Source organism: Saccopteryx leptura, chromosome 9 (genome assembly GCF_036850995.1).
Source record: "Saccopteryx leptura isolate mSacLep1 chromosome 9, mSacLep1_pri_phased_curated, whole genome shotgun sequence".
NCBI classification, from domain to species: Eukaryota; Metazoa; Chordata; class Mammalia; order Chiroptera; family Emballonuridae; genus Saccopteryx; species Saccopteryx leptura.
In genome coordinates, this window is record NC_089511.1 from 1,677,937 (window position 1) to 1,689,951 (window position 12,015).

Below are 12,015 nucleotides of genomic sequence, written 5' to 3' on the forward strand. Positions count from 1 at the left end.
TGTCCTTTTCCAGCTAAAAGCGTGGTTTTTTGGACAAACGTCGACGCTGGCGTGGAACGCCGGCTCCCTCTGAAGCCGCCTTCCTCCCACCTGCGCTGTTTGGAAGTTCTTGTTGCCGGGTAACAGTTTAGCAGCCATTTTCAAGGGCCGGGGATCTTTTTTTTTTTCTTTTTTAATATATATATATAGATATCTCTTTAATTTTTTTAAATGTTCTATACACTACTGGGGCGGGGGGGGGGGAGGTTGTACGTGATTTCCACCACCACCCCCCCTTCCCGGAATGCAGTTAGCACACTTGTTTACCAGACGCATAACCCTAGACCCGTGCAAGGTGACCACCATGTCCAGGGGGGGCGCGGCTCAGTTGCGTTCCTCTTGGACCTGGCCGCCCTCCTCTGGGAGCTCTGAGCCGCCCGCCTTGACCGTCCCCGGCTCATCGAAGTTCCCGGGGGCCTCCGCGTCGACCCTGGAGCGTTTGAACCTGCGGTCGGGGTACTGGCTGTTGTCGAAAGGCATGCGGTGGACGCAGAGCACGTGGGTCTTCAGGTTGCCCTTCTGAGAGGCACTGTAGGGGCAATACCGGCACTGGAAAGGCCTGTGACCTGCGGGGACAAAGAGGGGGCAGTCAGCTCGGTAGCTCCTTCCCTGGCAAGGGTCCCCCACCCCTCCGAGGACCACCATCACCACGACCCATGCAACCAATACCATAGGTATTAAGAGTTAACAAAAACAAAACATATATATATATATTAATATATATATATATTAATATATATATATATATCAAACAGCAAAGGAGAGAAACACAGCCAATACATCTATCTGGGCAAGTAATAAGTTACAAAGTTACTGAATAAAAATCCCTTGGAAGGGATGATGTAACAGGTCCGTTTATCCCCAGCCAGAGTTTTTGATTCAGACTTTCCGGGTGACAGAAAAGAAAGTTAACAGAAAGCTAGTAAATATTTTAGAGTTTGCAGGCTCAAGGGGTACACGGAGCTACTAGGCACGCCGTTTGTCAGATAACACGAGAGGAACCGCATTTCAGCTTCCCATCGCTGGAATTCAAAACTCTACTGTGGTGGACACTGAACTTGGAATTTCATATGAGTCAAGAATAAGAAATGTTATCCTTGCTTGAGTTTGTTTATTGTGTTTCTCTCCTCCGACCGTTTAAAAAAATGTTAAAACCGTTCTTGGCTCACAAGCGGCACAAAGACGGACAGTGGACAGACCGGACCCCTGGACGGGACTTGGCCGGTCCCAGCTCTCCACGAGGAAGCCATAAAGCTCCCCGTCTGGGATTCCGACTTGGTGTCCACAAAGGCAGTCCACGTCCTATCCCCCCCATGAACTCTGCTGACAAGCCAACCGAGCCCGACACGGGACGGAGGGGGACAGTCCTCCAGCCTCGGACGCAGCTGGAGGAGCGTCTAAAGAGGTTAGCTTTCAAAGAGTGGCCCTTGGAATTAAACTTTTCTAGAAAGGCTCTGAATCAGACCAGAAGGCAGATTCTTGTGTCTGACCCTTCACACTGGGCCTTCTGCTCTGGAGCTCAGCGCGTGCGCACACACACATACACACACACAGACACACACACAGACACAGACACACACACACACACACCCTGCCATCCCGAGGGGTCTGCAGAGGTTGGGGAGGGAGGTCGTGTTGGGACAGCCATGTCCCCGAAGCCCGGAAGTTGTGGCCCTGCCAACCCCGGGAGCTCCCAGCGCCGTTCCGCCCAGCGTCCCAGAGAGGTCAGGCTCTGGGCTGGGTTTCATTTGCTCGGCAAAATAAACAAGTAAATAAACGGGCCCAGCCGTTTACCCCCGAAAACACCCAAACTGCCTATTCAGCCCTTTTTCTAGAGTATTAGTGGCAAGCGTCCCTGAATCTGCTTTGCAAAACAGTCTTGTTCCGGAGGCAGGGGGCCAAGCCGAGGTCCGCGGCTGAGACCCACTTCCCCGCGGGCTGCAGCCCAGGCCTGACCCTGCGTCCTTGTCGGCGGGCTTCAGCACGGCTCTGTCCTCCGTCCCTCCTGGACAACTGATCCCCAGGACGAATCCATTCCACCTGCTGATGTTGTTCTTGCCAAGGGCCCCTTCAGAACCGAGCCCAGTGGGTACGTGCAGCCGCCCACAGGAGAGCCCACCCCACTGGCATCTTCCCCGAGGGACCACAGGGAGCTCCTAAGAAACGACCGGGACCTACGATTTCCTTGCCGCAAATCTTTGACGGCCACTTCCTTCCTAGGGAAGAGTCAGGACCTTCACAGCTCAGTCCCAACCCCTGTCCAGGCTTCCCCGGGGCACCTCCTGGTCCGTCACCAAGCAGACCATTCCAGGGCCTCTGCAGAGCGGCTTCAAGTCGGTGGGTGCCCGCACCTTCGCTGTGCTGCCCTCTCCCCGACACCCCACTTCCCCTATCTTCAGGCCCAGACTCCCCTCCTGGCCTGGGCTCCGCCCACCCGGGTGCCCCCGCTCTGTGGGCCCTTGCGAGCGGGGTCAGTCCCTCCCACCGGCTGCGGGTCACCGGCTGTGGGTCAGTCCCTCCCACCGGCTGCGGGTCAGTCCCTCCCACCGGCTGCGGGTCAGCCCCTCCCACCGGCTGCGGGTCAGTCCCTCCCACCGGCTGCGGGTCAGCCCCTCCCACCGGCTGCGGGTCAGCCCCTCCCACCGGCTGCGGGTCAGTCCCTCCCACCGGCTGCGGGTCAGTCCCTCCCACCGGCTGCGGGTCAGCCCCTCCCACCGGCTGCGGGTCAGTCCCTCCCACCGGCTGCGGGTCAGTCCCTCCCACGGGCTGCGAGCTCAGCCACCTCCTTCAGTAGAGCAGGCGTGAGACCACCCCGGCGCAGGGCAGGCGGGTGCGGGGGTGCACGTGGGGCTCCCCGAGTCACAGTCTTGCTGCTTCCCTGCGCCTGCTCCGAGGCATCCTGAGCTGCGGCCACAACTCCGTCTCCCGCTGGCTCCTACACAGCACGCTCAGGCTGAATCCAAGCAAGCTTCCTGCGTGCAACAGGAGACGCCGGCGTCCGTCCGGAACGAGGGTGACCCGGGAAAAGGGCCGGCACTGTGGGTGTCCCTCCGCACCAGCCTCCCCCGGCACGAAGGGACAGACGGCCACAGAAGGGCCTGATGTGACCCAGGAGAGAGACGCGTTCTCCAGCGATTCCCCTCCTGCCTGCCTGCTACGCAGACCCGTCCTCGTCCCCCCGGGCGTGGTGACCTCCCCCACAGGGGACAGGCAAGGCCTGGGGCTGGCACGGAAGGAGCACTGAGGGTCCTACTTTGAAAGTGGATTCAGGATTTCTATAAAGGAGGCAAAGGGCCCCCTATTCCCGATGGTGTGGAGAGGGGGAGTTGGGGGTGGGCGGCGGCCACGGACAGGGAAAACCCGCCTACTGTCTGTCTGTCCGTGCAGTAGACAGAATCCAAGTCGCCGCTAAGCTGGTCACCGGTGAGTGTCAGCAGATCTCAAAACTCAACCACCCAGCTCATGGTGTGGTCACCCCTGAGGACACGCAGGTGGGCCAGGGCCTCGGGCAGAGAGGTCCGGACGCCCTCGGAAAGGGCAGGTGAACCGAGCGGCAGGCAGCCCGGGGGCCTGGGAGAAGTGCTCAGACACCAGGAGACCCAGGACGTGTCTGCTGAGTTTTGTCCAAAGCTTCTCAGAAAGGGACACCGTTGTCTGGGCTCCCACCTCGGGGCAGCTCCCAGACGAAGAGTGACCACTGTCCCGATGGCCGTGGCTCGGAGAAAGCTGGCCTGACTCACAGTATTTTACTAGAGGACAATAGTGACTGACGGGACACGCTGCCCTGGTCCGGCATGAAGAACTCCAAATAATACATAAAAGAATAAAACCCAAATTCTTAGTAACACGACCCAAAGAGGTCTCGTCCTCCGTAATAAACCCACCTCGGTCACCGCATCCATATTGGTTCTTCCGTGCTCTCCGGCGCCCGTCTACCGTGGCTGTGGGCTTTAGGATTTTGCTCTGATGGCTGAATAACACTTTTTTTTTTTGGCATGCATTCTTTGCGCTCCCCTTTGGAAGCCACCCTCTCTGCACGGTGTATCCCCACGGGCACCGTGGAACCCACCTCTTAGCCAACCAGACGGAGAACTCAGAATCACCCTTGTCCACAATAAAAGCCTCTCTGAACCGGCCAACTTCACCTAAAAGCACTTAGTACAGTTTTTTCCCCCACCAATTGATTTTAAAATATTAATCATGACTTTCTCCTGTGGTTCTCTCTCTCTCTCTCTCTATCCGCCTGCCTGCCTGCTTCTTGGTGGAGTTGACGACAGAGGACGACTCCGGCAGGTTTGGACAGTCCGTGGCCGCCACGTGAGTGGTGACTGCAGTTCCGTGTTCTGCCCGGTACGGAGGGGCCGTGAGGATCGTGACAGTGCCCACTGAGGTCCTGGAGCCCCACGCTGCCCAGTAGGCCCCAGACAGTTTTGGCTGTTTTATCCTCACACTTGAGCTTTCCGGCCCGAGAGAGGGAGATCAGAGATCAGGCTGTCGGACAGGCGAGGGAGCTGAGACAGCCGACCCGAACCGTTTACTCGAAAACAAACTCACTCCCCAGGGGCTCTGGGGTACCCAGCTCCCCGAATTCTCCCAGATCCTCCCAGGAACCATGTTTTATAGGCAACACACACACGTGCACACACAGATATTCACACACGAGCACACCCATGCCGACCTGTGCACACACCCTTCTGAGTGGTCTTGGGAAAGGCTGCGTGACACAGATTTAGGAGAAAGTTCTTTGAAGGACTAAGAGCCCCCCTCCCCTGCCCCCGAGTGAAGGTGATCGTGAGGAGCTGTCCTGGGTCCAGAGGAGCGAGCCGGTCAACAAGGTGGAGGTGAAGCCCCTGCCCCCGCCGGTGAGGTGGGCAGGGGTCAGGCCCACAGGACCCGGGGACGTTGGACCCCTTTCTGTGGGAGCAGAGAGGCGGACGGCCTCTCCAGCTCGGCGGCCGCACAGCCACCCAGGACCAGCCCGGGGCCCTGAGCCCCGACAGCGCGTCCACACGCCCCCCACCCCCCACGCTCCCTCCTCCACCTCTCCCTCCCAGACCATCAACATTCCCCATCACTGCCACAGGAGAAGTAAGTACATCATACGTTAATTTGTATTGTCACTGTGCCGTCCAGCCGTGGTAAAGAGCACATCCATTTTTAATCCACTATGAATAATATATAAATATGTATACAGCGCAGAGGGTCAAGCCGAGGAAGGAGAAAGCAAGTCGTACATTGTTTATAACAAAAGTGGGGAAACGGGGTATTTTTCTTATTTGCAGCGGCGGAAGTATCTGCTCTTTGCCTGGACCAGAGGGGGAGAGGAGGCCGCGTGCCCTCGGGGGACCATCCGTTCATTACAGCCGCGCAGGCGCGCACGGGCTCCAGACCTCCCCGAGCGCGGCGGGCTTCTCCTCCGCGCGGGCCACGGAGCCCAGCAGGACGGAGGGGCGGGGACCGACCTCGGGCAGCCCGTCCAGGCGTCCCCCCGCTGACCGCTGCTGGGAGGGCGCGCGCCCCTCAGCACAACGCGGTGCCCGCCTGACACAGCCGCCCAGTGCACGCTGAGTGACGGCCCGTGTCCCAGGCTGCCGCCCAGTGCACGCTGAGTGACGGCCACGTGTCCCAGGCTGCCGCCCAGTGCACGCTGAGTGACGGCCACGTGACCCAGGCTGCCGCCCAGTGCACGCTGAGTGACGGCCACGTGACCCAGGCTGCCGCCCAGTGCAGCTGAGTGATGGCCACGTGTCCCAGGCTGCCGCCCAGTGCACGCTGAGTGACAGGCTGCCGCCCAGTGCACGCTGAGTGACGGCCACGTGACCCGGGCTGCCGCCCAGTGCAGCTGAGTGACGGCCACGTGACCCAGGCTGCCGCGCAGTGCACGCTGAGTGACGGCCACGTGACCCGGGCTGCCGCCCAGTGCACGCTGAGTGACGGCCACGTGACGCAGGCTGCCGCCCAGTGCACGCTGAGTGACGGCCACGTGACCCGGGCTGCCGCCCAGTGCACGCTGAGTGACGGCCACGTGACCCGGGCTGCCGCCCAGCGCACGCTGAGTGACGGCCACGTGTCCCAGGCTGCCGCCCAGTGCACGCTGAGTGACGGCCACGTGTCCCAGGCTGCCGTCGGGGGTGCCAGCACCCCACAGACACAGTGTGAGGAAGACGGTCCGGGGGGAGGTCACACGCAGCTGCCCCGAGCTGGGCTCCAGCTTTCAGGAGGAAGGAGTCTCTGAGGCGGGGTCCGGAGAGCCCCTGCGAGAGGGGACCTTCAGCAGGGGACAGCGCAGGGCCTGGAGTGGTGACAGAGACCCCGCTCCAGAGCGCGGACTTCGGAGCAAGGGCAGCTCAGAAGGCAGAGACGCCCCCAGAATTGTGACTCGTGGTTTGCGGTCATAACAAGGAAGAGGGTGCAGAGAAGGGTCATGTGCGTCCACGGTGGATCGTGGGGTCCTGGCTCAGGCCGACAGGGGCGCAGGCAGGCAGACCCCTGTGTCGTCCCGCAGCCTCACTCTCTCTCAGACCAGCACACCAGGGCCTGTGCTGTCCACTGACATACACGAGAGGCACAGCCTGTGGGTGACAGAACAGGGACCCTGCCTGCGACCTCCGACCTCCGACCAGGCTCACGGTGCAGGTGTCTGGGGAGCCGAGCAGCTGGGGGTCCTGGCCCGGCGCAGCCCGGTGGAGCAGGAGGCCCCTCGGCCAGCCCGCAGAACCCACGGCTGAGCCGTCTGGACACTCCCTCATCCTTCCCCAGGGCCACGGAGGGTTTCTGAGCCACCAGAAGGGTGGCCTGCAGCCACAGACGAGGTGCCGTTGCCTGGAAGGGACCAGGCTCGGAGACCTGGGACAGGCCCCTCCTCACAGGAGCGGCCCCCCTGTCCCTCGGCCAGAGCCCCAGGTGCCCTGAAACCAAGGACACTCACAGGACGGGTCCTGGTAGGTGAGAAAAGGGCTCCACCCACAGGGCCAGCGGGTTGCGTTAGGAACTGGGCCCGTGAAGGTGGACCCCGTGCAAACTCAGGAGTGGTCAGGCCTGCCCAGGGGGGGGGGGGTCTGGCTCCTGTGCAGCCCCACCCGCTGCCTCGGAGGGTCTGCCCTCCGGGAGGGGTCCCTGCCCAGGACCCCGCACCCTGCTCCAGCCCCAGCAGGCTGGGCCCGGGGCAAGAACCTGGACAGACAGACGGACGGACCCACGCATCGCACCAGCAGAAGAGCCGTTTCCTCTGCTCTGTGTCCCACACACTCCGCCCCTAATTCCCCTGATTCCCAGTGGGCAGAAATCTTATCAGGCACGTAACGTATGTTTTCAGTTTTCAAAAATACATTTATATATATATATTCCTCCATCTAATCAAAGACGCTAAAACACTTTAGAATAAATGACTCAATCCTTCGTATAAATGACTCCAGGCTTGACGTTCCCTACGATTCGGATTTTCATTTGGAACAGAACCGAAGCTATTTTACTACTCTGCATTGAAAGTGAAGTTTGATCCGTGGGGTCATGGGTGGGAGACGTCACCTCGAGCCCGTGTTCTAGCTGAACACAGACACGCCGTGAGCCCACTCACTGAGGACCCAGGGCCCCGACCCCCTGGCGGGAGCTCTGCGCCCACGGAGCCCGGAGCGGATGTTTAATATCGTCCGCAAAACAAGGGGCCGACTCCTTGGAGGAATTGCTGAGTCCAGGGCTGGAGCAGGACCACACAAGATGGTCCGGTGGCCCCTGGGGCTGGAATATAAGAAATTGTCGGAAAACCCACACAGTGGGAGGTGGGGGTACCGGGCAGGCGTCAAAGTGCCACAGAATCCGTGAAAGTGTCCCCATGGCCCCAGCCAGAACCGTGTCCCCAACCAGGTAGACAAAACCATACCGACTGATAGCCCAGCGTATAAAATAAACATCCCGGCCATGCTGACATAGCCAAAGGACTGAATGCGTAAGTACACAGAGAGAGTAGGGAGACAGCCTGCGCTTCCCAGACGGTTCGTGTGGACGCGCCCCGAGGAGGTGGGGCCTGACTCACACTCCTGCACCGGGACTGCCAGGGGTCACTTCCTCGCCGTCCAGCGGGAAAGAGGGGAGAGGGACACTATAGGGCGGCCACCCGATGGACACGACCTCAGCCAGGTGTCCCAGGTCAGGGTGACGGCACGCACCCCGATTCGAGGCGATGGGAAGGCATTTTACCTCTGTTGGCCTCCCTCCCCAAACCCACACCCCGAGTCTGACCACGAGAAACCCCAACGGAGGGGAGGAAGTTCTACAAATAACGCCTCAAAATCACCCAAGTCGCCCTACCAGGCAGTGGCGCAGTGGATAGAGCGTCGGACTGGGATGCGGAGGACCCAGGTTTGAGACCCCGACGTCGCCAGCTTGAGCATGGGCTCATCTGGTTTGAGCAAAAAGCTCACCAGCTTGGACCCAAGGTCACTGGCTCGAGCAAGGGGTTACTCGGTCTGCTGTAGCCTCACAGTCAAGGCACAGGTGGGAGAGCAATCAATGAACAACTAAGGTGTCGCAACGAAAAACTGATGATTGATGCTTCTCATCTCTCTCCGTTCCTGTCTGTCTGTCCCTATCTATCCCTCTCTCTGGCTCTCTCTCTGTCCCTGTAAAAAAATAAATAAATAAAATAAAAAATAAATAAAAGGATGAAAAACCGCCCACGTCATCAAACCCAGGGGAAGGCTGAGAAACCACCACCTCCCCAGGAGCCTCGGGGAGACGTGACAACTAAGGGGACGTGGTGTCGTGGAGGGGGTCCCGGGACCGAGAAGTCCTCTGGGTAAACGCCAAGGCAACCTGGACAGAACAGAGATGTCACTGAATACAGTGTGTGTGGATCCTGGGCCCCTGATGGGGACCCATCCCCCACTGACGTGAGACGCTGATCATGGAGGAAGACGGGTGTGAGACGTAGGGGCTCCCTGCACGGCCTGGGCAGCTCTTTCCTGTAAATTTAAGTCTATACTACAAGAAAAAGTCTATGTCAAAAGTTCCTTAAAGTTTAATTTGGCTGACTCTCAGGGGACGGTGACAGCAACTCACCGCACCCCCCCACACACACAGGTCAGGAGAGGGACACAGCTAAAAGTGTCACCCTCGGGGTCGCTGAGCCAAGCAGAGGACAGGAACTTCTCCTGGGGGAGGGGGGAGGACACTCACCCGGCCCCAGCCACACAGGTGCTGCTCGCACGGTGGCCAAGCCCGGAGGCTTTCCAGACAGAATCTGTCACCTGTGGGCTGTGTGCTCGGGACCGGCTGTTCACTTCCCATTTCTCAGTTTCCTCATCTGTAAAATGGGCATAAGGAGACTGGCCCACCGAGAGGGTGGCCAGGCTGAGCTGAGGCCGATGAAACGCCCGGCACAGGGTGGGGCGCACGGAGAGACGGAGGGAGCCGTTCACCAGACCTTTAAACGCAGCCTCTAGGCAGCGGCCCTTGAATTGGACCCTCGATGTGGCGCCGCCGAGGTCAGGGGCGGGGCCCCCACGCACCAGCCGAGGACACCACGCCCCGAGAGGGTGGGCGTGCGTCCACAGGAAGGCGGTGGCCAGCTCTGCACCGGCTCCCTGCGAGCCAGCACGCTGTCCCTGCAGCCCCGGGTTCAAGCTCAGTCAGTGTGGAGGCTCGGAAGCTGAGGCCGGACCCCAGAGGAGAGTGCCTGGCGGGACGTGGGAGTCCCCCAGACCCCCCCAGCTCAGCGCCCCCTGCACCACCCCCACAGCCCAGGGTTTCGGAAGCGCCTGTCCTCCTGCCCCTCAGCCTGGCCATCCTCCCTGCCACCTCCTCTGTCACCTCTATCGGGAGCCCGCCCACCCCCAGCTCCCAAAGCTCCTCCCAGGCAGACCCGACGAAGCCCCTCAGGGCCGGGGAGCAGCGCCAGGCCAGCTCTTACCAGAGATGCTGCAGGAGAGGCACTGCTCAGCGACGGCTTCCCGCGCCGCGGGCTTGGCGGGCGTCCCCTTCCCCGAGGAGGCCGGGTCCCTGCGGCCCCACACACAGTAGGGCCGCGTAAGGAAGGGGGGAGTTGCTCCCCTTGAGCAAGTTGCTGGGAAAGGGCGGGGTGGTGCCTCGGGTGGTGACCGGCTGCCCGGCCCTTGTTCTTGCCGGCACTGGGGCCTGGGGCCACCCTGGGGTGGGCAGCCCTGATCCGGAACCCAGACCTGGTCTTGTGAGGACGGAGCTCCACCTTGCATCCGTCTACCCTGCTCGGAGCTCTACCTCCGGGCGGCCGCCCTCCTCCCAGGTGACCTGCAGAGCCCTCCCCACACGCTGCCCAGACCTGCAGAGCCCTCCCCGCACGCTGCCCAGACCTGCGCTGCGCTCCGCACACGATGCCCACCCCGCCCTGCTCTTCTGCTCGGCAGGAAAACCCCGGTGCCCCGGGACCCCCTGTCTGGCTGCCACAACCCCTACCACACTCTGCGTTCATGGAAGGCACCTGGGCTCAGCCGTTTTCAGGGGCACCCTGGGCCCCTGGGAGGCTTTGCGTTTTCCTCTGTGGCCTGTGGGGGTGCCCACTCTCCCCAGTCAGGGCTCCACGAACCCCGCCCACCTGTCCCCACCCCGAGTTCCCCCTGAGTGCTGGCACAGATCTCCAAGGGGCCGCTCCAGGCCCAGCCCTGCTCTATACACACACACTCTCACCTTCCCAGAGGCCATAAGCTGCCGGCACACACGTATTTATTGTTCTGTCCCCAATGCAATTAAAAGTATATTAAGGTATTGCCGATGTGTCCAGACACAGAGATTTCACGTACAAACAGTTTATCCTGGAACGGCAGTAGGTTTGGCAACACGTCCCAGCGACGGCCCCAGGGGCTGGGTCTGGCTGCCCCCACCGGCCCTGGCATCCCTGCCCTCTGTCTCTGCTGCATTCCCTGGGGGCCCGGGGCGGCCGCGTGTGGCTGTCCCCAAAGCAGGCGTGGCATTCCTGCACACACCCTGTGACATAAACGAGCAGCGCCCGCCACGTCCCCCTGCCATCGTTTCTCGTGAAATGGATGCGTCAGCCCTTCGTGGTTGTTTAAACGTGGGCGGGGGCCGGGGGCGGACACATGACGGGGGCCAAGGGTGTGCTGTGCACGGTGCCCCAGGAGAGAGGACCCGGGGACAGGCCCAAGGGAGTGGCTGACACAACAGGCCCCAGCCACCAGACGTCCCAGCCGCCCGAGCTGGGCCCGAGCTCCTCTGGGCAGCTCCCCAGCCCCCACTCCTGTCATGGAAACGTGAGCACTTTTCCGGGGGTGCACTTGCGGTTTCTGTGGTCTCCTGTGGGCTGCTGAACACGTCACCAAAAACTGTGCGGTGTGGGCAGGCCACCTGACCTCCCTTCCCGTGCTGCCGTCTGGTACTGATGGGAGTTGACGTGTGACAGAGACGCTCTCGCACCCACGGTGACTGTCCACAGAAAGGGGCACACGGGGCACACGTGTGAGTAGCTGTGCTCTGCCCGCCCACGTCAGCAGATCGGTCCCGTGAACAATGGAAATCACCAGGTCAAGGGGGACAGAGCGCAAACCTGGCCGCGTGTGGCTCCCACCGGTGCCACCGAGGCCGTCACGTGCCCCAAATAAATAAAATGTGGCGAGCAGAGACGAGACGGGGCTTTTCTGAGGAAGTCACAAAGGAAAGCTGCTCCTTTCTCCTCCCCTTCTCCCTCGACAAGGCTCGCCCTGAAGCCAGAGGTGTCAGACGTCACCTTCTCCAGCCGGCGGGGCTCAGACAGGGCTGAGGGGTGACAGATGTCGGCCACCGGCTGCAGCGAGGCCTGCAGACACCTCCGTCCAGCACATCACTCCTCGGTCCTCAGCTCGACCCAGACACACCCCCAGACACACCGACAGGCCCTGCAGACAGCTCCGTCCAGCACATCACTCCTCGGTCCTCACCTCGACCCAGACACACCGACAGGCCCTGCAGACAGCTCCGTCCAGCACATCACTCCTCGGTCCTCACCTGGAC

General features: G+C 61.1%; 1 protein-coding gene across 3 annotated transcripts in view; it reads right to left on the reverse strand.

The window, feature by feature from the left end:
• Positions 1-320: 320 nt before the first annotated feature.
• ZNF536 (zinc finger protein 536) overlaps positions 321-12,015 on the reverse strand; it is a 390,408-nt gene continuing 378,713 nt past the window's right edge. For all 3 annotated transcript variants that reach the window (XM_066349577.1, XM_066349576.1, XM_066349578.1), the window contains exon 6: positions 321-605. In XM_066349577.1, coding sequence (XP_066205674.1) covers positions 364-605 — 242 coding nt within the window. In that variant the 3' untranslated portion in view covers positions 321-363. The remainder of the gene's footprint in view (positions 606-12,015) is intronic.